The sequence below is a fragment of the Cyclopterus lumpus genome, chromosome 24 (genome assembly GCF_009769545.1).
Source record: "Cyclopterus lumpus isolate fCycLum1 chromosome 24, fCycLum1.pri, whole genome shotgun sequence".
NCBI lineage: Eukaryota > Metazoa > Chordata > Actinopteri > Perciformes > Cyclopteridae > Cyclopterus > Cyclopterus lumpus.
Window position 1 is genome coordinate 13235565 of NC_046989.1, and position 26670 is coordinate 13262234.

A 26670-nucleotide genomic window follows, 5' to 3' on the forward strand; every position below is an offset into this window, starting at 1 on the left:
TAGTGTTGCTCCAGTGTTAATTCTACATACCAAAGTCAACGTTAGGAAATGCTCGTTTCAGTAAGGTGCATAGCTATCGGTTTGCAATGGGGTTTGTTCTTCCTGTAAACGAGTGATAGCACTGCAGGCACACAAAAGAAAACCTCATTGGCAAAGTGGAGACATCTCCACAGAGACCCAACTGGCGATCACTCCAAAAAAAAGGAAAAAAAAGACAGATTGTGTCGAGAGAGGAAAGACGGACTCGCCGAGCGGACGGCGGCATTCTGCCGCTGTGTGAGAAATCAAAATCGACGGAAAAAGGGCCGCTACATTATGTCTTGTCCAGTGATGATGAGGTTTGCATATGATATCCATCAAACACCTCGAAGCTTTGGTCATTTACTATTGACGAATGCAAACAAAGAAAAGAAAAGCTACATCAGTCAGACAGTTCTTCTACCACAACCAAGCAATGCTTCTCCATGAAACCAAGGCTCCACTCTCCCGGATCTGCTTAAACTTTTGACAGAGAAAATTAAATAATATGGCCTTTTTTTTTTGTGTATTTTCTTTTTTAAATTAACCCGTACAAAAAGCCAGTCCACACTGCTTCTCTCAGTGAAATCACATTCAGCAGTCGCTAACCCATCCTCTGGCATAGTTATCTGAAACACCCGCAGGTGCAGGGTCTAAACGGTAAAAAGAAGAAAAGAATCAAACCAGGACATCTTCCACTTTTCCATCTTAGAGAACACCAGATATACAGTATTAATCACTTACACACATACACACGCACTCACTGATAGTCATATACATACATAATCAGAAAAATAAAAAAGTAGAAAATAAAAACCATAAAATAAAAACATGACGGAGGAGAGTAGTTTTTCTTCTTTCATTTTCTTCTTTTTTTTTAAAACCACAAACTTTGAGCACTATTCTTTTGTTGATTCCGAACAAATACATATTCACATTTCTCTGTTATATACATTATGTTAACATCTTGGAACCAATGTTATAAAAGAACCTTGTACCTGTTAACTGTAGTGAGGAAGGAGGGACTCGTTTTCCACTGAATGGCTGTTCCATAAAAATAATAACAATACAAAATATTGGTTGTATTTGGCATGTTTTGATAAGCTGACAGTTGCTATTTCTGCAGTTTGCAGAGTTGTAGAGGAAACCGTTTCCATAGGAATGCCTATTCCACGCAGACAAGTGAACAGGAAGGAGAGAAAGGGGGGTGGTTCAATACTGACTGTCTGAAATCATCAGAGCGGATAAACAAGAGGAGGCAGACACCGGCAGAGTACTTCCAAAAAAATAAAAAATACATTCTTCCACTTTGTGCAGCTTCTGTCTATTCTGAGTATTTGTACATCGACCAAACCGTTGGCACAGGAGTGTCTGACCCGTGAATTCACACTGTGAGAAACATGAGGATAACAAAATTAATTAAAAAAACAAATAAAAAAAAACTCAAGAAGATCATCCCCGAACGGCCAATTTGATTTCTGAGCTTCCGCTTTCTTTAAGCGCGGCTAAACGCAGGCCATCAAAAGCCTCAACGTCTCTACAGATGTTTGTGTGGAGCCATAAAGAAATCCACGGCTTTGTAAACTTCAGGTAGGATTCAGTTCACTACGGCATCACGGCCTCTACTCGTCGGCTGTTTTTTTGTTTTTGGGGCTGTCCACCACGCCAAGCGTAGAAATGGAACTCAGCTTAGAGGTAGAGGGAGAGTTCTTTATCTGAGACACATTTCACATTGACTTGCGTGTGGAGGCAAAAACATAAATAAAATAAATAAAATCTAAATGATGGTAACCTCCAGAGAGCTGGAATCGGTAATATATCTATTAAGAAATAAGTGCTAACGTCCACTTGTTCCAGCTTCTGCAGTGAGGATTTGATGCTTCTTGTTTCATACACTTTCAATGTAATATATTTTGGTTTTGTACCGCTGGTCGAACAAAAGATAGGGTTGGACTATTCTTTTTACCGTTTTTAGACATTTTACAGACCCAAAGAAAGGACCGACAGATTAATTGTTAGCTGCAGCCTTAAAACTCTGAATACTAATGTTTCTCTTTGTTCATTTTTAACTTAAGAAGTGCTCGATAGGTAGCATTGTTGAAAGAAAGCCGGTGAAGCAGCAACATGTCCATGACGTTTATGATCAAACACGAGGCTCACAGTGTGAAAACATGGTCGAAAGGAAAGATGATCAGACTGAACTCCTGCCTGATGAAACAATGAGGTAATAAAAAGGTGCTCTACTGATGGTTTCTTTTAAATACACACACAGAAAACTAGGAAAAAAAGAGTTTCCTGCATGTAGGACTTCTCATAATAAGAAAGATTAAAGATGGCTCCTGGGCCTCTGTTTGGATACACAGTGCCGGGGATCTGCATGCGTCTCTCACACACACACAGTCTCTCACACTCTCTCACACACACACACACACACACACACAGTCTCTCTCTTTCCCACACACACACACACAGTCTCACACACACATACACACACACACACACACACAGTCTCTCTCTTTCACACGCACACACACACTCACAGCTTTTCAGCTGAGCACAAAGTGGTTCTCAAATCAAACATATCGGAGGAGTTGGTGGGTGGAATGTTGACCTTGCATACTATCCCTCGAAATCCGCTGCATACGGCGAAGTGTCTCTGTTCAAGAAAACAAAAACAAACAAACAGTACACAGGAAAGCCCTATTCCACTGAAGTAGCATCAGACTGCACCGATGCTGACCTGATGCGAGTGATGAGTTAGGTAGTTGCATTTACAGAATGGTTGCTGCAAAGTCCGAAAATCTGACTATGAGGTCTGAGCTGTGCGCAGAAACCCCCCCAAAAAACACTACTGTCTCCAAGTATTCCACGACACAAGGAAGATTAAAAAAAGAAGAAGAGAACCAATGAACCAAGAATTCACACCGGAGTTCAATCAGGTTGATTTGACAGAACCTTTGTGGCCGCTACAAATCACGAAATGTTCCCTGATGAAAAGACTTCTGTGTGACTCCGGTCCTTATCATCCAAACCGTTGGGTAGAGTGCGGAAGATATTTCCTTTTTTTTTTTGCACGATATTCAGATCATGTGTGTTTTTTTAACATAAAATTAGCGAAGTTAAGATATCTAGAGGCAACACCTCGGCAGGTTTTTTCCCCCTTTTTTCTCTCCAACTTCCTGCTGAAGCGCTACGAGCAGCACAACAGAGGCCTGGCATCGCTGAGAGAGACAGAGTCTGACTGAGCAACAGGAAGCTTCGCGTGTTTAGCCAGTGGAGTAAAGTCTTCATCGGTTAAAGTGGAGGGGGAGGATAGGTTGAACCCCCCCGAAAAAATAAAGAACACTGATTAAACAGGTTTGCAGGAGAAATAAAAGAAAAATGTTAAATGTTTTTTGCGACTCAATCCATCCGGTTTTGTCATGACAGCTTTTAAATTAATCACCCATCACATCTTTGTTAGGAACTTCTATTCCTAAAGCCGCTACGTAAATGTCAATATATAGGAGCATTATCCGAAAAGCGTGTAATTTCTTTTTTTCGCTGTGACTACGGGTCCAAATGTTGATGCAGGCTCGGTACCGTTAGCCTCACCAGAGGTCTCGTCGTCACAGCAACGAACACGGTTTACGCTATCATTATGCTTTTCTTTTTTTTATACAATGGTTACAAACATATGTACTGTCTGACATGTTCGCTTACATGTACATACATAAGAAATAAAAAAAGGAGAAAGCAAGAGAAGATGGCTAACTAGGTCCCTGGATACCACAAGGGAAAGCAAAGCAATGAAAACCCATTTGTTTGTTTTTTTTCTTCCCGAATGCGGAAAAAAGTGCTGAATGGGATGCCGAAGGATGAGGGATTTCCAAGTTTCATCATCAATTGCTTTGAAATTTCCTTTCACATTTCAGAAGATGGAATAACTTCCTCCTCCACCGCAACACGTAAGCGATATTACAATATCATGATGCCAAAAATTAACTGACATTATTATCAGGATCTCCGAGTAATTACACTTATTGTATCTTTTTAAAAAGGAAAAGCAGTGACAAGAGAAGAGAGAGAGCGCATCCCCAAGTCTTTGTCCTTCTGTACTGTACAATACTACCCGACTGCATGGTGCACACGGCAAACACTGTTAGGCCGAGAGATAGCATGAAAGACACACACACACACAGAGAGAGAGAGAGAGAGAGAGAGAGAGAGAGAGCTAAAGAGAGCACTAGAGAGAGAACCCAACTGGGCTCTGTATTCACAGCTGCTGAGGTGAGGGGTAAAATGTGATGGACAGACAGTTAAATAATCATAACAGTCTCTTTTTTCTTATACTTTGAAAAAAACAAAAAAACAAAACCTCCTCCCGAGGGGAGAAAGACACGTAAGTTCCAAACTGAGCAGCATCCCGTCTGTCTTCCATCCATCAATCCATCAATCCAATCCATTCTGGCTGTTGTCAAAGCTTGTTCTGAAGATTGTGAAGAAAATGTTAATGATGATGATGGCGACGGTGAGAGCAGAAGATTTTAAACAAAACAATTAAACCCCCCAAAAAACAGAAGACGTTAATAGAATAATATGTAGAAGAAGCAGAGCTTGGGAAAAACTCAAACTTCCACCAGGCTGATAGAGAGAGACGGTCACAGAACCAGCTGAGACTGAGCTTCTATCCCACAATGCCACAGAGGTCTGAAACCTTAACATTCCCACATCGCTGAGAGACAGGTAGAGGAAAACAAAAAAAAAAAACAAACAAAAATAATTTTCTTTAAAAAAGCCAGAGGTGTTGCTGTGTGGGATACCCCTACACTTAAAATGATGAGCTCAGCTGTACGCTGCAACTCATGCTCCCAAGATACACTGCTGCTGCGATGACGGCCTGACAGAAACCGTCCCATCAGAAAAAAAATGAATAAAAAGGAGGCCGGTCCTGATTTGACAGTGACGACAACTTGGCAAATCTACAATGATGTCGCAGTTGTTTTCTTGGGTCAGGAAGCAGAAAGTAGGTCACCAAGGAATGAGCAGCAAGACAACACTGCCTTTAAATAGGCTGAGGCAGACAGACAGGTTGTCAGACAGATTAGACAGGCAGGTTTAAATACACTGCTGCTCCTTCTGACTCAAGTCTTTTCTTTAAGTACTGGGCGGTAAAACAACCAGCCCTGAATCCCCTGCGTGCACAAGCAGCTCAGCTGTGAAACTCCACCGACAGCCAAACCGCTCTGCGCCCTACTTGTTGTGGTCGTACAAAACATCCATCCATCCATCCATCCTAGAAGGTGAGACAGAGACAGCAATGGGGTCCGGTGCACTGGCCTCCGTGGAGGAGGCGTAGAAGTGAGAAGTTAGAGGGAGTACGGGAGAGAGAAGGGTCGTGGGTTGTCACTCGGTGAGCAGCTGCTGGAGGAGGCTCTTCTGCTGGGCCTGGTTGTTCTGAGAGCCCGGCGGCACGCCAGGGCCCTTTTGGGAGGCCGCCGTTCCGATGGAGCCCTGGTTCAGGTAGGAGTCCCCGCCGACCAGGTTCACCGTGCACTGGACGTCCGCGAACACCTGAACCTGCTGCACCTACAGGAACAGAAGCAACGATGATACAGGGACCCAAAATGGAACCATCCGCTGTGTCCGAGCTTCGTCTTTGTAAGCGCCCGACAGATGCTGGACGACAGATTGAGGTTGATAAAGATTTGGTGCAAGCGAAACTATACAAATATAAGTTTGTGTTTATTACTTCCTAGTTTGCCATACAGCCTGTTGGAAACAACATCACTGTGGTGTCGCACGTTCTAAATCAAAAGGAAAACACGAGACAGCAACCCAAGTCCTGGAGCTTTGAAGTCACTAACCTGCTGGTCGCTGCACACTGAACTGACGCTGCTGAGGTTACTGTTGCCCATGCCAACCGGCTGCCCCATAGGAGATAATGAGCCGACACCACCCGAGCCCCCGGCCATGGAGACGGTGATGCTCATGTTGTTGTAAACCCCCTGCGGGCCAAAAGGCTGCCCCGCACTTTGTCCTGACTGACTGAACAGGCTGTGAGAGAACGATGAGAGAAGAGAGCCCGTTACCACCGGGTCTCATTTACATTTATCAACAGGGGACTTTAACCCAATGTAAGCATTGCGACTGTGCACTTCCTAACCTGTTGCTTCCCACGCCCGTCTGTTGCCAGCTCTTCATTTCTGGTGACTGGTAGCCAGGGGGTGGGGCTTGCTGAAGCAAAGGACTCTGGGAGGTGGAGTTTTGAGGTGACAACAAGGTGCTGGTTGGGCTCATCTCCGGTGGGAAAGATGCGTCTTGCTGGGAGATAGCTTTGAAAGGGGAAAAGCAAAAAAAGTTAGGTCAGTTATATCACTTTAAATGTTCTTATTTACTTTGAAAAAAAATATTAAAGAGGTATCTGGCAATTTGGCAACTTTTCTTCTGTAAAATACGTATTAAAACGTTCAACTTTTTCATCTTCGGACCAAGCTGCGGTTTCACACTCATAAACACTGCTCTTACACGGCCATCTCTCTGTACTGGTACTAATAAAATGGGGAAAACTACCCTTTAAAACATCTGGGTTTTGCAATACCTTTCTGGCATCAGTGCACCCTTAATCCGATATGAAAACGTAGCAGATTCTGAGTCTGGTCTAGTGAAGCATGTTTCCTAGAACTCACCAGACCCTCCAAACTGCTGAAACAGGCCCTGCGGCAATGTGGCGTTCACGGTGCTGCTGAACTGACCCTGCACGCCGCCCATCAGCGTCTGGTTATTCAGTTTGTTGTCCAGAGGGCCCCCGGTCATGGGGCTGAAGTGACCGGGTGAGGTAGGGGATTTTCCCGTCAAAGGGTTGTACCCTGGTGGGAAGTTGAACTGCTGCTGCTGCTGCTGCTGTTGTTGAGGCGTTGATGGTGGACCCTTCGGGGCCCTGGCTGTTCCGGTGGCCCCCGCGGCTCCAGTCGGCGCGCCTGCAATGTTCTGTCTCATCAGCATGACCTTCTGCTGGAAAAGCTGGCGCTGGCGGTGCTGGATGCTGTAGAGCTCCCTCTGACGCTGGGCCAGCATCTGGGCATTCAGCGGAGGCTGCCAAGACACATGGCGTAGAAGAGCATGTTACGGAGAACTTGTTCCCAGATATTTAAGTAAATATACATCACTCCTTGGTGTTCAAGAGGTTGCTTGTGGACAGAGTACAGTACAGTTAGTAAACTACATGAAGGCCAATGTAACACCAATTTAGCAACAACAGTAAAGAAATGTAACAAAAAAGCAAAATAAAAATGTGATTTCGGCCCTATTAAAATCTGTAGCTTTAGGAATGTTCTTAATTTAGTTGCCAACTTGCTGCCTTCAAATAAAGCTACTTACACCTAACTGACACTCTGGGCAGCGGCACAAGCTGCAAACACAATATGTATATATATATATTTCTATTGGTATGGCGCTGTTAGCTGAACGTCGCTGCACATCTGGCTCATCCGAAACAACATTAGCATTCATTTGGAGTCGCGTTTCTGGCCACATGATCAATAGTGAGTCATGAATATTCATTTTTCACCCATTTACTCTTGAGGGAAATATATCTGCCTCTATCTACTTAATGCACCAACTGGTTGCGAACTTGAAGCTTTTGATTTTCTTTTCTTTTTTACTGAAACCTGCTGGTGAAATTATTTGGTAGTCTTTCCAGCTCTGTAAAAAAACAGCAGTGGGCGGTCGTGGTGAGCCGAGATTCATTGGCTGCCACTGGGACTCACCTGTGAGGGTATTTGAGGTTGTTGAACCCCCTGACGGAGCCCTATGTTCACATGCTGGCCTCCTCCTGGAAACAGATTAATGCTCGCCATCCTGTTCTGGAGCTGAAAAAGAGAAAAATAAGTGGAGGTCAGAAAGGTGTTGAAGGATGAGCAAGGAGGGGGTGTCAATAGAGTGACGGGAGGACGGGAAAAAATAAGATCGTTGATTGAAAAGAAGACTGAGAGGGAGATGAGTTGAATATTAGTGATGACGGAGGAAACGGAAGTGGGGAGTTCTTTTAAGAGCATTTTAAATCAATATTTAGAAATATCCTGAATTGTTATGATATAAAGATTCAGGCAAACACAGAAAGCTACAAGTCACTATGTTGTGCTATTCATTACATCACAGCCAGGAGGGAATTTAGTGGATTCCAATTTCCGTTTTTTTCTTTGTCTCCTTCAAAATGCATTTATTTAAGTTTCTTGCCAAAAACTACAATTTATATGATTACATTTGAACTCATCATAATACTGTTATAATTAACTCATGCTATGTTGGTCATTGCCATCGATGAGCTGCCTGATGATTGTTGCATCTCTAATAAAGAGTAAAGTGAATATCTAATATCTGAAAGCACTGAGCAAAGAAAGTAGGAAAACAACTGAAGAGTGTTCCTGTCTCTCGTTTGTACATTACAGGTTTGTTAGCAGCCCTTGAATCGTGTGAACAAATTATACCTCGCAAGACATACGTCTCATTACATAGGTGTGCACATTAAAGAAAGGATGCTGTAAAAGCAATACAAGCAACGTCTTCCCTCACAAATGGAACAAAGTCATAATGACACAACAAAATGGAGACAAACCACAGCCACCCCCTGTGTCCTCACCTGCTGTGGGCCCTGGAGCCTCTGCTGCAGCTGCAGGCGCAGTTGGTTGGGTGGCAGTCTGAGCTGAGTGCCAATCCCCTGCGGTCTCGGCATGCCGGGCCTCAGCCCGACGCTTGTCGTCCCGCCGGGGAAAGCCCCCCGGGGGGCTCCAAACCCAAGACCCTGTTGCCCCACCAGCGTGGCCAACTCTGGAGGAAACTGGGCTGGCGCGGCTGCTGTAAATTGGGAAGGGTACGTGTGGAGTTTAGTGTCCATGGAACCTGAGGTGGCAGTGGATTGCTGGGTTGTGAAGCCTTGGGGCTGTGGGTCAAAACAACCACCCTGGAAAGAGGCAGACACAAATAGGACAGGAATATTAATGATTTGTCCACTTAATGAAAATCTAATATGACAAGAAGAAGAAGGAAGAAAAAAAGAGCCTTCGCTACATGCTAAATTATTGATTTGAGAAATATCAGTTGCTTCTATGTAAATGTGATTTCAGACGGCCCTCCTGCCCTCTCCTTCTCCGCCTCTCACCTTTTTTAAGTGACAGCCCTCGATAACAGCCGATGTATACATTCTGATTAGGCTTAAAGCGCTGTAAAAAGACTTTCTGTTTGACTTGAAAGCAGCTCTATGATCATTCACTGATCTCAAAAAGTAATATGTAGTGCCCTTTCCAAACTGCACTTCTGCTCACTACACTCTATATACACCTCAAGTATTCATGCACACTTGCCTGCACCAGTTTGTCAATACCCAGGGCCTTATCCAGCTCAGCCAGCTCACTCTCGTCAGTCCCACTGAGGAAGGAGACGAGCTGCTCCAACAGAGCCTTCTCATCGTTCCGGCCCTCAGGTGTGGTCGGAGGACCGAGCACTTCATCCAGCGTACAGGGCACACACTGCCTGCTCACACAGAGAGACACTGCACATCATCACCTGCAGCACACTGGAGTGTTAGCGGGCTCAGAAAGTGACACAGCAGTGCTCCGAGTAAGTCATTAATAACGTATAGAAACAATTATAATATAAGGCTAATATAAGGCATTAAGTTAGTGTTCTGTTGGTCGACTCATAAAAGGTCCGGTGGGTGCAGGTATTATAAAACCTGACCCATGCATCATTATTGCATTGGATTGTTTCTGACTGGTGTGAATAAAATATTTCACATTGCTCTAGAGTGTTGTTAAGTCCATAAGTTTAAAAAGAGTAAAAATTCCCATTATGTTTTTATATATTTCAGTTGGCGTTTAACCTTTTAAAAACAAGTTTCACTGTGTTTTTTTCCGTGCTTGCCACCATAAATGACCTTTCTATAATTATGATGACTTAATTTGAGAACCTCAACAGAAGCTTTAAATGCAAGACATCTGTTAGAGTGTAAGTGACAAGAGCTTGGGTGTTAAGAGTACAGTAATGCTTACTCTTGTGGCGATGCCAAGGGAGCTTGTAAAGGTGTTCCAAGACCATCAAAGGTTAAGGTGTCAGACAGAGACAGGAACAGAGACTCTCCCACATCCATCTTGGATAGGCCTGAATGAGAATTTAACAGTTTTATTGCAGTTAACACCCTAGAAAAAAAACATCGAAAAAAAACAAACTACATTTAACAGTTAGAATTATATGCATTTACAGTATTTAGCGCTTTGCTATATTTAAAAATGAATTTAGCATGGCTTAAAATCCTGCTTTTGATGCCATTGTTTCAATTTTCTCCAATAACTTGGCATTGTGCTGCTCGCTTCTACAGTATACTGCAAAGTTATATCATGTGTAACAAAATACAGTCTGACCACACCCAATGGGGCTGTTTAGTGTAGTCAGCTCAACAATGCTTTACTGCAACTGAGGATTTAGTGTCAAGTGTCTACCTGACAGGCTTTCCCACAGTGGTCATATTTCTGACAATGTTTCGCACATTTTCTATGACTAACTGCAACTGTTTGTGTGCGAGTGTGTTCTGTTCGCTGGCATACCAATGCTTGAACTGAAAGGGTTGATAATTTCTGCCTCTGGGAAGATGCTGCTGTCTTTGGGGGTCTGGAAGGGGTCTTCCTGTCCCTGGTTCTGTGTCTGACTTGGAGTGGGGGGACTGGAGAAATCAAAGGATGATGGACTCTGGAGGTTGCAGCCGGAGGGTGGGACACCATCACCAAGTCCTGGAAAACACATGCACATAGAAAATTAGGTGCACAAACCTTTATTATTTAATATTGATACACAGACTCCAACTTTATCCTGCACTGTTGAACTATGTTAATTATATTCTGCAATAGCCACTAGAGGGCACACATACAAATTATAAGAAAAATGAGGTGTTTTTTTCCCTCACATTTCCAGAACAAAATGTTGAAAAAAAGTTAGAATACCATTTTGAAAATGAGCATGAAATATTTAGAATTTTTGAAATCTCTACTTTTTTTCTTGATATGCAAAATACTACTCAAACAAATGAATCTGCCTCTTCTCATTTAAGTATCCATGTGCCTGGACCTAATAGTCCTTTGTATCCTTGTCCATAGGTTGTGTGTAGGTAGTTTTCTATTTCTTTCTGCATGACCACCCTCCCCCTTCCTGCTAAGTTGAAACTTTACCTCTGTTAGGAGTGCCGGAAGCCTCTCTCTTCACATTTACATTGCGGGGAGTGTTGGCATCGCCGGGCTGGAGCTTAGTGGGGGACTGCAGTTGGAGCTGGGGAGAAGGGGAGTGGAGCCGGGGTGACAGAGATTGCAAATGGGGAAGGGACTGGGACAGGGGGGACTGGTGCTGAGGCAAGGGGGACTGGTGCTGAGGCAAGGGGGACTGGTGCTGAGGCAAGGGGGACTGGTGCTGAGGCAAGGGGGACTGGTGCTGAGGCAAGGGGGACTGCAGCTGAGGCAAGGGGGACTGGCGCTGAGGCAGGGGCTGAGAGGCTGGAGAGTGGAGTTGGGGGCCTCCTCCAAGGGTTGTTGAATCCTCACTGCTCTGTTTGGCCCCACTTGGGCCTCTCAGGCCAGGCAGCAGCTGGGTGAGAGGGTCCAAGTCAATAGCGCCACCAGACATCTGAGGGCAGGAAATGGAGAAACAAATGAAAAGTGATAGCGATGAGGGAAAAGACAGGACAGAAGAATGAATGGCGTGAAAGGGTAAAGAATGACAAAAGAATGGGTGGCGGACGATCAGTGACAGAAAGACGGGGCAGAGACAAAAGGTCAGAGGCCAGTGAGCTTCAAAGACTGCAGCTGGTAGCTGAGCCTACAGTCGAGACAAAGTCCAAGAAAATAAACTTTTAACATGATTTACAATGGCTGCAAGGCAACTGCAAAAGCAGGAGCAAAGCTCAATAGAAGAAAATCCCAACGCTTGACTGCAAGTATTCTTTTTCAGAGTGCCTGTGTAAACAGCAACCGTGATGCCTCATGACGCCATTTAAATAATGAGGTCATTAGAGTTGTGATTTGGGTGTCATGACGGTCTGAGTACAGCATCGTCTGAGCCAGTTGCTGGCGGTTGACGGGGGTTACCACAAACACAGCGCAGGTCTGGCTGAATGCATGTTCAACCTAGCGCAATTATTACAACACTGCGGTCACAGCTAAATTGCGTGTCATACTACTACTACTACTACTTACTACTGTTATTACAGAACGGCATTGCCAACAACTGTACCGTGGAGTCTCGGCTGTCCCTGCGGCTGACTCGACGGTTCTCTCCGACGGAGCTCGATTTGGGGCTGATGCACGCTGAGCTGCTGCACAGTCCCGCCGGTTTGGATGCACCTCCCGCTGCTACAGTGGACCCAGTACAGACCACTCCGTCCACGCTGGCTCTCTTCTCTACTTTCACCCTCACTGTCTGCAGGCTGAGAGCAGATGGAGGTGGCAGGTCTCCCAAGTCCTTTGAAAACACATTGCTTTTCCGTTAGTCGCTTTCATGGCATCATAATGACTCTTGAAGACCAATTATATGGAATTTACAGGGCAGACACCTATGGGGATGTATGATTTATTAAGTTATTGAGCCCGAAATACATACAGATGAAATCAAAAAAGAAAATCAAGAAATGCAAAGGGCATATTTGTCACCTTTTCGTCTGTGTCCAGGAGAAAACGGAGTAGTTGATGGTCCTGTGGCTCTCTGGAGCTGGACTTGGGAGGTGCTGCGGTCAGAGCCGGACTGACTGGCGGCTCCCTCTTGATCTCAACATCGTTATTGTTTAGTCCATCCTCAGTGGGGGTGCAGGCATCGTTGGGACTGGTGTCCTGGAGCAGCCGGTGCAGGATCTTATGTCGTTCTGTTAGAGTACTGTGAGAGGCAGGGCACTGAGGGGCAGGATGAGGTTTAGGAGGGTGAGGTGCTAAGGTGCAGTGGATTCTGTTGTCAACTCCTGTCCCATTGCTTTCCAGGAGCTGATTGAGTCTGGGGTTACCCAGCTGTGAAGCAGAAGGAAGAGGGGCTTTAACAGAGTCCTCTCCCCCTCCTTCTCCTCCCTCTGGCGGTTTTGAAGATGGAGGCTGAGTAGCAGGGCCGGTGGGTGTACTGGCTTGCCTCTGAAGGACAGGAGAGGACAGGGAGAAGGACCCCGTTGACCCACTGCTGGCGCCGCTACTACCATCACCGCCAGACTGCTGCCTGTTGAGGCTACCTCCACTACTTAGTTCCTCGGCTGGGGAGTGGAGGCCCGGTGTGGAAGGAGAGAAGGGGTTCCCCGGTACCCGAGTGCTACCACCTAACCCAGGGCTGCCCCGTGGCACCCTGGGTGACATAAAAGAGGTAGGGGTTGCTGTGAGTGGGCTGTTCAAAGGACAGGTCCGACTGGGTGTCAGGTAGCCTGTGGGTGTGGCTGGATTATGTCCTTGTGGGGAGGTGTTGGTGTTGTTGGGGTGAAGGCCCGGGGTGGAGAGGCCTGAGCCTTGGGTCCAGTTGCTGCCGGGAGGAAGGGAAGGGGAGCGGGAGGGAGTTTGGACAAGGCTGCCAAGGGTCGGTGGAAGGCTGGGGTTAGTGTTTTCCTGAGAGCTAGCAGTGTTGTGTTCCCTGGAAGAAAAGAATGAATAACTGTGACCTGATGTGACCATGTGGTCGAGCATAAAGTACAACACAAATCTGCGACACAAAAAGGGATTGTACCTGTCAATAGTGTGAATGCCCATAATGAAGGGCTGAACGTCAGGGTTGGGGGGGCAGCAGAACTTGCAGCGGGTCTGAGCGCTGAGCGGGGTGCCATCAGTTAACGTGAAATGGTACAGCGGGCTGATGGCGGTGCCGTGGGTCATCACTGATGGGGGATACACATGCAGCACTTAGACTTTGCTCTCATCTCTCATTTGTTTTCTTTGTTCTTTTCGTGTTGTCAGCTTTGGATGGATTACTGGATCCACATCTGACATTATGTAAAAAAAACCTGCAACTTCAGAACAATGATGTTGATACTGTTGCAGTGCAGATGCTGGCTCGAAGGCTTTCATTTACCATATTATAATGTTTGGAAGTACAATGGAAACTACTTATGGTGATCACGGTAAGGGTGTTTAACTGCTTATGTGGATCAAAAAGCTTGGGACAGAATATAATAATAATCCTCGAAGAATGCAGTTTAAATAGTTTGACTAAAACAATCAAGTAGTCCTCTTACAGTGTTCATTTTGGGTCTTTTCAGACATGACAACATACAGGAAAACATTTTAAATCTACAAAAGCTTAACGAATAAAATGTTTGCTTTGTTTTTATCCTCAACTGGGTCCATGCAGATGAACCACCTCTCTCTGTGCCGCTCACCGGGTGTGCGAGGCTCCCCGGCAAAAGGGCGCCACTTATCTGCATGCAGCACTCCCGCTGCAGTGACATTGAGCTGACCAAAAACCAGCTCAGCCTCCCCCAATGCGAGCCCTTAGTGAGTGGTAGAGGAATTGACAGCGAGCCAGCAGGTAGTGAAGCTGTTTTTGTATTCACGACAACAAAAACAGAATCAGTTCCAATAATAATCCGCTTAAAGCGATCAAGTTGACCAGGACAGATGTGATCCCGATAAGCCGTTCCCACTGTAGCAGCTGGAACTCTGGTAACCATGGCGAAGCTGGCAGCGAGCCTGTCAAATGATTTCTAGGAGTGAGGCTGAACAATCAATCATGGCCACTCACCCTCATGCAGCAGCTTCTTGGCGTGGGAGGGCTCTTTGCCCTGCGTCTGAAAGAAAGCGTAGATGCACTTCCTGACCAGGTCCTCCCAGCCAGGCCGGCCTGTCGCTCGCAAAGCACTAGTTTCTATGGAGATGATCTTCCCTGGAGGAGAGCACCACACACAGACAGACGGTCAGTCTACACTGTTGATCAACACAGATTTCAACATCTGCAGAGAGGAGGTGGACTCTGTGTGTACAACAATGATGCTTGGGGCTCTAACAGTCAAAGTTGATGAACAGATATTCCCTGAAGCAGAACTTTTAATATGTATGATGATGTAGGCTATGTTATCAGACCAGAGAATTGTTTTGTCGCTGCTGTTTCCATCCTTCCTGAAAAATAATTTACTATGGGAAGGCACTCCTGTTTATGGTTTGTCAAGTTTTCATGTTTTGGCAAAAAGGCTCCAACTACGGCTTGTTGAGCAACCCTGTTATGCATAATGACAATAAATGATCCCATGATTCTTACCTGTGGGGTCCTGCTTCGTGATGAACGACTCAGTGCTGAAAGGCTGGGCGCGTGGTATCCGACAGGCAATACAGATCAGGCAGCTCTGCAGGTCTGAGCGAAGAACAGGACACAGGTAGTGAGAGGTATGTATGTGTGACCCCAAACAAAAAAAGAAAGAAAACGTGTTAGTACGTGTAAGTACGTGTAAGAACCTCATACAACCCCACTTCAAAACACCACAGCTATCCCTTTAAGTGAACCCAGCATGATTTCACATGGGCAAAGCTTACCTCAAACCCTCTAATTTACGCCAAGGACTAAATGTATACTTTTATATAATATCCCTCGCAGATACACGTAAGCGAAAAAACTAAAAAAGGACAACCTGTCAAAACTCAATAATCTGATCATTCCAGTGAAGCTGCGTGAAGCTGTATCAGCCAATCAAAGCTTGGAATTGTGTCGTGCCAACAACAGATGCTGTAAATCAGCAATGCCGGAACTACAGCATACTTCGTATCAAGGCCATTGCACCAACGACTCCCCAAAACAATATGAAAATGTCCAGCTGGTCAGATGATGCAAGTTGTGATAGTGTAACAATAAATAAAAATATATAAATTCTGTCTTTTATTCTATAAATATACAGTATTTTCAAAACTGTCCTTTTCAGCAAGAACGGTGAAACAAGAGCAAACGGTATAAAGATATATTATGATGAGCTTCCCTTGCTTAAATCCTCCGTATTGATTGGTTTGAAAAACTGTACAGTCTTAAACCTGAAGCCCGTGCACACTGTGTACTCATTGTGTGTGTGTGTCTGTCTGTGTGTGTGTTTGCATGTACCCTCTCCCTCCTCCTGCATGGGCCGTGGTTGGGACACGGTGAAACACTGCATGATCTCATACTGCTGCCGAGCCTCTGGATTTTCTGAATCCAACTCGTCCGGTGGCCTCTTCAGCATGCGACAGTTAAAGGTGTGGCTGTTCCTTCGGCTCGGCTCCTGTGGCCACTGCACGCCATTAACTGGACAGGAAGGAGAACAAACACCTGGTTAGGTTTAGAAAGCGTGTGTGGTTTGGGTTAAAGTTAGTACGTTTTTAGAATACGAGTTTAGAATCGATGAGAACAATTTACTGTGTAATCAACCCGAGAAAGAAATACATCCCCTTGGGAATATGTTCAAGGTACCCCGTGGATTACTTTTTATATGCTGACTTCAGGCACCACACTTGAAAAAAAATGTTTTGTAAATGTTTTATTAGAAAGGATGCGTAGGTATTAGGGCTGCAACTAACGATTATTTTAATAATCGATTAATCTGTCTATTATTTGTTCGATTAATCGGATAAAAAAAACAATAAAGCATTCATTTCCAACCCTTTATTCAACAGAACGGTGCCAGAAAATGCACAGGTAACAGGTACCGTAAATTCAGGGCTATAGAGCGCACCTATCTATAGGCCGCACCTGCTAATTTTTAAAAGAAAAAAGAAATTGTACATAAATAAGACGCACTTGTCTATAAACCGCAGGAAAAGGGGGCGTGGCTTGTCTCCGTAAAAACAGTTATTTCCGCCGTTCATCACGGAATAAACAACCACTAGTTCTGCTTTATACTTGTTGTGGACATCCCATAAACGTCGGAACATCTAACGCCCTGGTGTTTGGGTTCATAACATCACCCGTAGGCTCACACAGCTCGGGGAGTTTCACCGACTCCGTCTCGATAACTTCCGCTTCCAGCGCTGCCGGAGCAGCAGCATGCAGGCGGGCGGGGAGGGGGCGTGGCTTGTCTCCGTAGAAACAGTTATTATTTCCGCCGTCCACCACGGGGGACATAACCGTTAGTTCTCGCACAACGTTACGGGTCTCTCCGATGGTCTTTGCTCTACCGGCTTTTTTTTTGCTCCGTGCTCAACTCACTATTATTTATTGGGTGGCGTAATAATCGCGCGACACAACGAATCGATAATGCAATTCGTTGCCAACTTTTTTAATAATCGATTTTTATCGATTCGTTGTTGTAGCCCTAGTAGGTATTGTACGTTTTTAAAAACACACGTTTTGTGACCATGAACAGATCGAGTTTTAGAACACGTCTTTTTTTCTTTCCCTTGATTTAAAAAGAAAAACAAGAAAACCTGTTGGAAATCCCTTTTCTGCCATTAATAATTTGTTTGCACTAGAATCTTTCTGAGTCTGTTTCACAAAATGCGTGCGTGTGGCTTAACTTTTATTTGTATCTAGTTTCTCTATTAGAGTAGGTCTTAAAGATCTCCCTTTCTGAAAATACAACTGCTCAACCTTGTCGCCGACTGCACTCCTTTATCTATTGTCCTCATACGATCCCACAGGCCCCCTCCATTTTCATCATAGGCGCTTATCAAGGTTGTAGCTAAAAATGAACACAACATTATCACGGGGAAGAAAGCCAGTGCTTCACTCATCCCTCGCTCCTCAAATTCACACATGCTCTCTGAAAAGCACTTAAATCTGAATGTATTCAAACTGTCCATAGTTCATCACACTGCCTTTCTTCATGGCACTTCAACCGCGCTTTAGCTTCAGTAATTATCTGTACTTAGGACTGTGTTCTGAGTTTGCTGCCAATACCGGTCTCCTTAATGGGTTTCATCGGCATTGAAACTGTCAAATTTGATAATACTGAAAGTGCAATTACCAAATATCTAAAAATAAATACTTTTTAAAAACAATGTTGGCGTCCTGAATCGACAATATAAAGTGTTGGACGGCAACCGAGTTAGAATCCACAGTCCCAGCTCACTCACCCAGGCTTTTGGGCAGCAGATTGCGAACAAATTCATTGTGGTCTCCCACATGCAGCATGCTGTACACGCTCGAGGTCATCAGCTCCCCCTGGGCATATCCGAGGTAACTCGTCACGTTCTCTGAAACAAAGACGATGCGGCCCTCTCGGTTGACGACGAAGAAGAACCCGTCAAGGGCCTGAATGAGGAGAGGACAAAAATAAAAATAAAAATCAGACAGTGTGTTTTGAGTCCGAGTTACCTCAGCAGTGGTAGTGGTGAGGAAATGTGTGATTGTGTGTGCGTGTGTGTGTGAGATGTTCACCTCAAGCAGCATGGGCCCAAGCGCCTCTTTCTCCACCAGCCTCTGGCTACTGGAGGAGATGTCGCTCTTCTGCACCTCATCATCTGGAGACAGAAGGGCTTTCTCTGTCATGGGTAAACAAACACAAATCAGAAAACCTTTGCATAGACTGCAGACAAAACATATTTATCAGTGATAAATGTCTTTGTAGCGCAGCAAATCTCAAGCATGCAAACATCTTCAGAGCAGAATATTTGGTGAAGCTTGTGGAGATATTTTATATCTTCTGTATACATGTTAAGATTGATAACATTGTATGTAATGTTGTAGTAGTTTATGATAGGTCTCAACACAATGTATTAGTATAGATTTCCAGCTTTGTTGTAGAATTACACATACCGATATTCACAGATGAACTCTGTGTGACTGGACACATTCTAGTAGAACAGGTGTAGCTGGTTGACCGGTGGGGTCAACTCTTTTCTATTTAGAGATCAATGTCTTCCATGCCTGTGTTCTGACCATCTCCATATATGATCAATGTCTTGTTCTGACCATCTCCATATATGGACTTATGTTGTGTATGCCTGTGCTCAGCATCTCTTCCCGAAATGTAAATAACTGACCTCTAGATTAAAACCTAAATTTAAGCTGGTTAACATCCATGAATGGGCATAAAGATGTATGTCACCCCCACTTCTATGTGGCGGGTTAGGGTATAAAGGTATGGTGGTTTCTTCAGAGAGTTGACGAAATTCTGCAGTCTAGCAAATTGTGCTTTTCCTCCCATGATTCACGTTCATTAAAGAATTCTACTAAATTGATCTTCGACTCCAACCTCATCTGTGACCAGTCTGTTCAACGAAAATCAACGACCACAAGCTGTCCACAAATTAATCCATCATGTATGTGTGTGTGTGTGTGTGTGTGCGCGCGTGTGCACGCGCGTGTGTTTTCTCACCCTGATCACGCCGTTTCATCTGCTGGATTTGGTCCACAGTAGTCTTGAGGATGTGGCACATGTCGGGCTTGGAACTGAGACTGGCAATGTCGCCCATGTTGGATGACAGCAGCTCAGCCAGCTCCTCGATGTAGCGGCACTCCAGCTCCCGTCTCCGCTTCTCCACGCTGCGAAGAAAGATAGCACGTTCACTTGACTGACGACGGACGGACAAACAGCAAACTCGGGTTGCGGCCGCCCTCGGCGCAAAGCATAACAATCATGTGATCAGGATCTTTCATTAAATACTTGTGACGGAGAGAATGTACTCAGTTGAACCTTTTCAGGTTGAACCTAAAGTCATCTTGAGCTCCAAGGACTTGTGATTATCTTTCTGCTCATAACTGAATAACTATATTAGTTGAAAAAATAATAAGTAGGTGGCATTCATGATCAGTTTAAGAGTGGGGAAATGTCACAATGTGCCGTAAGTGCTGTGGTTTTCCAACCAGAGGCCTGTAAATTGTTTCTGTGATATGTAAACAAGAAAGTTTCCATAGAAAAAAATGCCTTTAACCCGAGCGTCTTCAGAGTCCATGCGCAGCCGTAACCTTATCCTCCAGAGTCAATAATATACTCTCAACCGACGAGCAAGGTATGTGGTAAATGTGAAAAAAAAGGAATGTGTGTGTGTGAGACAACAACAGAAAAAGTAGGTCAGTGCATTGGCCTGCCAGAACACACAGGCGTGGTGACCAAGGGAGGGAGGGGTGAGGACGCTGCTGTGTGAATGTGCAGGTCATTTGCTGTGTGTAGCTGCCGTAGAAACGGACGGACAGACGGACGGACGCGCGCACACACACACACACACACACACACACACTTAAATCATGGTCTAAACTCTGCAATTGCCTTTTATAGATCCAGAGGATCTTTTTATTATTATTCTTACGTCGTCACCCTCCGGGGTGGAGGAAGCATCAGAGTACTAATACCATGCTGTAGAAAATCCTCTGTTACAAGTAAACGTCCTGCATCGAAAATGGTATGCTAGTATAATCAGGAAAAAGTAGTTAAAGTACACACATTTATCCTGTGACATTTCTCATAATTCAGGGCACCGCATTATTTATCGTTACATCGTCTCATGTTTGGGGGAACGAATTTCTTATGAAAAATGAAGAAAAGGAAAGAAACAAGCTAATTAGCGTAACAGCAGCGAGCAGCAGGATGGCGGCTGATGTCGTATGCTAAACAGTGCTTTCTAAAATATTTGCTCGGTTTTTGAATGTGGGTTGTGTATGTATGTATGTTTGTTTGAGGCGACCCTCAGTAGTTTTTAAAAACTATGTATATGGGCTTGATGGGTGTTAATATCGTACCCCGAATTAACATTTCAATTCACTTTAGAGTTGTATTTCTGCTTCTTGCTCGGTGATGTACTGTTTGTAAAAGTCGGGTCAGTAACAGAACAAGGTATGTGGCTGGGTCTTTACCTTTGCCCTGATGTGTCACATGGTGAGCCCTTCCTCTTGCGTGACTCTGGCGTGGCAGGCTCCAGGGGGTTTTCCCCTACGGCACTCATTTTCAGCTTTAACTGACCTGTAGAAGAAAAACAAGGTCACTTTCCATTTTGTTTGAACAAGTACTTCAGCAGTTTTCCCAAAACCTGACACACAGGTGTTGGGTGTGAAACCGCCACTACTTCCACTACTCTTTACATACGTTGATGAAACTGCACAGCAGGGTTTGGTCGACAGTCATCCCCTACATAACAGCAGTTACTGCCATACAGAAATTGCAACTGCATTTTATTATATGGCATAATGTTTGTGGTGAGGTTCACATAATTCACAGCTCATATGAACTTTGGTTTGTGGTCACAGTTCAACAGAAAGGGTTGTAAACAGTTGAACATTGACCACAACTTTAAAATATCTAAATGAAAGAAACACACACTAGCATACAGTCTACACTATCACAGAAATCTCCATAGATAAAAAAGGAAAAGGAAAAAACAGAAAAGCCAGAATTGATTTAAAATGAACTGGGTGAAGCGGCAAACAATAAATAAAAGCCATCGTTCATGAGGAGAAGCAGACCAAATGCAAACTTAGCAGTACCTCTAGCTGTTGTTCTAGACAGGATTCTTTTATTTTCTTTATTGGGGCTCCACCAAATCGTTTGAAGCTTCTTGGGTACGTGTTATTGCCAGGTCTATTCCTTGTGCTTAAACCCATTATTTCAGCACAGTTGTAGATAACGATTTCAGGGGTGACTGCTGCATTGTTGGTGACTGCTGCATTGTTTCTGACTGCGATCCAAATGTTTCGAATGACTCCAGAGCATTGTAAAGTCTGAAAATAATATTTATATATATATATAAATATTCTGGTTCAATTCATTTAGCCTTTCAAAACAACATTTACAGTGAGACTGTTTGCTCTCCACACGCCTGTATTAACAGGGTGGTCTAGAAGCAATTTACCAGCACCATAAATTACATTTATATAAGAACAATAAACCAAAACATTTTTTAGGGTGGTGACATTGTAAAATATGACGACAGACATTTGAGGCTTCATTTAAAAAGATTACATTTGGCACAACCCTGTGCATAACATTCAAACATCATTTTTACTTTGTTTGGTATTGTGCTGAACATATAAGGGATGCACAATGTAACATCAAATGGTACATTCCATTACAGCTCTGCAACAAACCTGACTGCTGGTACTGATTCGGCTCTATAGCCATCTTTTTAACACTTTAGTTTGGGGTAATATAGTCTTGGATTTGCATTATGTTATTTAAAAAGCCCTCGTAATATTGTGTCTTTTATGTTTCTAATATTCCTCTTCCGTCTCCCTTAATGGACTCGTGCACGTTCTTTATCTGCTAAGTCTACTGCCTGCACCTCTCTCGCTGCATGAGGAGGGTAACCATGGCAACAGGCAACACCGTGTAAAGAGGGAGAGTTAACAGGGTTCTTGCATGATGCACAAGGTCAAATATTTAAATTTAAACCCTCTTAATGGTATCAAAAATTAAAATGAAGACCACTCTATTAATCCGTACACAGCGACAAAAGCAGTAAAGGATGTGAATTTCTGTCATGTTTAGCCAACTGTAGAGACAGGCGGGGTTTATTATTTTATAACAAGCCTTTTGTTGACAAAAGAAATCTGGTTTCTAAAAGATGTTCAGTGAGATTAATAAGTCTAAAAGCCTCGAATGTAGTCTTGAGCACTGCACACATTGAGATAGACTCAAGTCCCTTAATATGTAAAACCACATCCTTGCTGCATCTAAATAATGATCCGTAAATCACAGACATGCACAAAACTACAGACACACACAAAGTGTTTTGAATTCAGGGGTTAACCGCAAGAAAACAAGCAGCCAGTGTCACGGTGTTGGGTGCTGCCGCAGGGCCACGCTGCTCACAAGACGCTAATCTTTCCTGACTAGCCTCGTTTACATTTCACCTCAAATCACCCCTCTCTCTCCTCCTCGACCCTCCTTGTGCTGCTGACACGCAGCACATGAAAAGATCCATCCGCCACAGTGAGAAGCGAGAACTCGGCTCCACATCAATGGAAATACCAATTAGCTTGAGTTCTGAGAAACTGAGTTCAGCACTGACTTAAATACAGCTGAAACTGTGCAGTGCAGTCAAATTATTGCCCGACAGATTCAAAGAGACGGATTCATCAAAACACGCTTGGCAGGAAGCATCACAAGAAACAAGACTAGTACTTATTTTATATGCGTGCAGATTTCCCGGCCTGTGGTCCCCCACTGAAGTGTTTTTCAAATCAATTGCGGTGGAAAATAAAGAAATAATCAGCAACATGTTTCATTAAACCAATGGTTGTTTGAGTAAGTGGCGAGAACAACACAATCAATGCACAGTTTAGCAATTTCGCAGTCAACCCTTGAACAGCGCTCGTGATAATTCGTCAATAAAACACGTTTTTTTTCTTCTTTCACCGACTTCAATTCGATATTTCTTTTGATACATTACTTTGCATGTTGTTGTGACACCCGCTCTGCTGTTTTTGTGATTCCTCTCACCAGGGCGGGCGAGTGTCCCATGCAAACAAGACCGAAAAGCAGCGAGTCCTGGGCCCTATTTCTCGTACGTTGTATATCATCACGTCATCACGTCATCAATGAGGAAGGGAGCTGCCATTTTCTTTAGGGGGAGTGGCCAGCTTATCCAGCTAGACTGAATGAGCCTGCACTGGAGCAGGTTCAAATTTGTGTTGCTATGGTGATTTTGCCAAACTTGCTTCGAGGAACCAAAAACCCTGATTTGTTTAATCTCATCCAGAAAATTATCCCGCTAAACACGTTAGCCACGTACGAGAAATAGGGCCCTGGTGTTTGTGCATCCCAATATTCACGTTCTGTGTGAAAGTGTCTCAAATTAATCCGGCTCAATAGCAACGAGACGAGTTCCTTTCTGCACAACGGGCCCAGTTGTGTCTCATTACGCCGATTAGACTCCATTCAAAGAGTTCTAGAGAAGCGGCAAACTAATCTGTCATTTATTTGCTTTATTAATGCATTAACTGTTTGCTTCATAAAATGTGTGCAGATAAATAAATAGATTTATATTATATTTCTTGACGCACCGGGCGACACCAACTGCCCACTTTGACTCCATAATTTATTTGGCGCGCCGTAAACATGGCAAACGGTCCACTTTCCTCGAAGCAACGAGGGGAAACCTGCTGAATGGAGTGCGTGCGGTCGATAAGTTCGTCAGCACAACGAGCCGTCGGCAGCCAGCATCATGTTTCTGAGATTTGCTGTTTCCCAAACCGTTGTAATTATGTTTTGCGAACAACAGTTCCCCCCGCCTGCTAAGTGTTTATGATTGAGTCATTACGCGTGATGGTAGCCAGTTTTGCTTTCCGCATCTAGACCGTGCCCTTGTTTAAAAAAAGAAAGAAAGAAAGAAAGAAAGAAGCTGTATCAAGAACATACATGACGGGGTGAACTTGATGAACTCTGCAGTCTGCTGCATTACAGTTCAAGCTCGAATTGGACAGCTCTCTGATCTCTCTAAATCCAAGAAGCTTGTTTTAAACTTGGTCATGACTCACCGACCCGCAGCCCGAGCTCCTCTGATAAGTCGCTGTTAGCTTGATTATGTGAACTTCTGCTGACGTATGTGTTGCTGTCACAATTGCTTTTTAAAAAGGATCTACGCCTCAAAAAACGAAAAGATTACTTAATTGACGCAGCTAACACTGCATTAATAACTGTCGTCGAGACCGTTCACACCCCTGCTGCGTCACATCTCCGTTTCTTGAAGCGTTCTCGGAGACATGCTTCAGTAGAAGCGATGGTAATGGTGACTAAGGCTCAAATAAAACAAATGTACCGTTTTGCCGTGTAGTGCAAATCTACCGTATAAAACGTTGCTCATTTCTGAACTGGGATAAAGAGCTGCTGGGGCAAAAACAGATAAAGCGGGGTTCAAAGATAAATGTGTTTATGCTTGCAGCTGCATTTATTCACTCCCTGAAGTCTGTGAATAATTTGGCATAGTCCCTCACACAACACTGTCACTTGGAGATGCCCTGCTGTGTTTTGGTTATGCTCCGGTCGTTTTGCTGTGGTTGGCTATTGTTCATGGCATCCCATGAAATACGTATAAATGCAAAAGCACAAATGTGTCATTAATGGGAACGCAGCAGTCGGTCTTCCCCGTGAAATCTCGTTGGTTGAAGGGCCGACAGTAACAGGCTGTATTGCAATTTGGGTAGAATTCTGAATCATGACCTTCAATGTACAGATTTATTTTGCTTCATTTTAGAGAATGCGGAAATGTTACTTTCTAAAACGTCTGTATGCGTAATCCAAATCCACCTCAACCAAATTAAACCAATTCCATTTGAAGAGGGCTTTCTCTGTAAATGGAGGCTCTGTTGTAAATTATGTAACTGCATGTACATTGTTTCGTTGATAAATCAGGACAGCGGAGACAGGGTTACATTTTTCACTTCCGTGCATTTTGACAGAGGAAAAATAAATAAAAAACTCCACCAATACTAGAAGATACAGTTGCAACTGTGTGCGTTCTGTGTTGTTGTTGTAGTAGTTTTAACCAAAGCCACATCAAAGACACATTTCCATTTATCTTGCAATGGTTAACTCTGTTTTTCTCAATCTGACCCAAACAAACGTAGACCTTCACCTTCAGAAACGATGCAGCTGCAACGAAATCCCACACTGCTGTATGCAGTATATGTATTCAGGAAAAGGAAAAGGAAAATTAAACCACCACAAAATCCATCCAGGATTATTTAGAAAGCATTTCTTATGCATTGAAACTTTCGCACCACTGACATCATTGGCGGTATTTCAAACCGCTGTCACTTTAATGGTTCTACCGCTGCCTCACCTTGACATGTTATTGTTGTGTATTAATTAAGACGGAGCAGCCCGCACGCGAAAAAAACATACGCAAGTGTAATTAGGGCCGCCACACTTTCATTAAACGCCAACCACAATTCCCAAAAGCACGAGTTGAGGTCTTCAAATTGCTATTATAAAACACAGAGATGTTCAATTTCCTACAATGTAAGGCAAGTTATCATGCTCAAGAGGTTGGAACACGCAAATATTTGGCCTTTCTGCCCAAAATATAACTACAATGATCCATCATATTTAAAAGGGAACCCAAGGTATAACCTTCAAAATAAACATTTGGATTTCTACTTTTAAAAATGCAATCAATAATTGTTCCTAACTATTTTTCTGACGACTGACACATCTTTTCAGCTCTAATCAAATGATGTGGTTCAATTCAGTTTTCAATGTGACTGTCAAACCATCATGCCTGGACGCATGAAGTGGGATGGAGCCGGCATGTGGGCACCGCCTGGACAATTCATCAAATATCCATAATGGGTAACTTCTCACTCCGACAAGGCGTGTGAAAACAGATTTGCATAATGTGACATTAAAAAGAAGCAGACAGCGGGGCGGAAAATGTTAGAAACACTACGGAACACAATGGAAATTGGCCAGCGGGAAATGCACGCGTACTAGGATCTGTAAAACGCTGCGGTTGTCCTTCAAGAGTCTTGCTTCTCCACTGAAAACCCCTTAAGTTCCAGTCCATTGTTTCCCGCCATCTGAATGTTTACCAAGAGTAAGAAATTACCTTGGACTGCACACAACTCCACACACACAGCCAGACTCCTTAGTGTATAGAATATATAGCCAGTGGACTGCTGCCCTCAATCACTTTGATCATCTGTGAAACAGAAAAGTGAGCTCTTGCACGATATACAAGGATTATGATCCTTCATAAATAATGCCATATATATATATATATATATATATATATATAAAACCCAAAGGTATTTAATACTCCATAAAAGGGGATTTCCCCCTTGTCT

At 43.9% G+C, this 26670-nt stretch overlaps 1 protein-coding gene across 2 annotated transcripts in view; it reads right to left on the minus strand.

The window, feature by feature from the left end:
• Positions 1–3560: 3560 nt before the first annotated feature.
• The window catches only part of ncoa1 (nuclear receptor coactivator 1), a 36633-nt gene continuing 13523 nt past the window's right edge, over positions 3561–26670 (minus strand). For both annotated transcript variants that reach the window (XM_034527070.1, XM_034527069.1), the window contains exons 3-22: positions 20746–20851; positions 19271–19437; positions 18331–18434; positions 18027–18204; positions 16081–16260; positions 15253–15345; positions 14740–14880; positions 13729–13876; positions 12687–13635; positions 12271–12498; positions 11217–11664; positions 10599–10781; positions 10047–10155; positions 9360–9528; positions 8639–8959; positions 7767–7868; positions 6687–7092; positions 6164–6332; positions 5865–6054; positions 3561–5586 (exon numbers count right to left, since the gene is read on the minus strand). In XM_034527070.1, coding sequence (XP_034382961.1) covers positions 5404–5586; positions 5865–6054; positions 6164–6332; positions 6687–7092; positions 7767–7868; positions 8639–8959; positions 9360–9528; positions 10047–10155; positions 10599–10781; positions 11217–11664; positions 12271–12498; positions 12687–13635; positions 13729–13876; positions 14740–14880; positions 15253–15345; positions 16081–16260; positions 18027–18204; positions 18331–18434; positions 19271–19437; positions 20746–20834 — 4557 coding nt within the window. In that variant the 5' untranslated portion in view covers positions 20835–20851 and the 3' untranslated portion in view covers positions 3561–5403. The remainder of the gene's footprint in view (positions 5587–5864; positions 6055–6163; positions 6333–6686; positions 7093–7766; positions 7869–8638; positions 8960–9359; positions 9529–10046; positions 10156–10598; positions 10782–11216; positions 11665–12270; positions 12499–12686; positions 13636–13728; positions 13877–14739; positions 14881–15252; positions 15346–16080; positions 16261–18026; positions 18205–18330; positions 18435–19270; positions 19438–20745; positions 20852–26670) is intronic.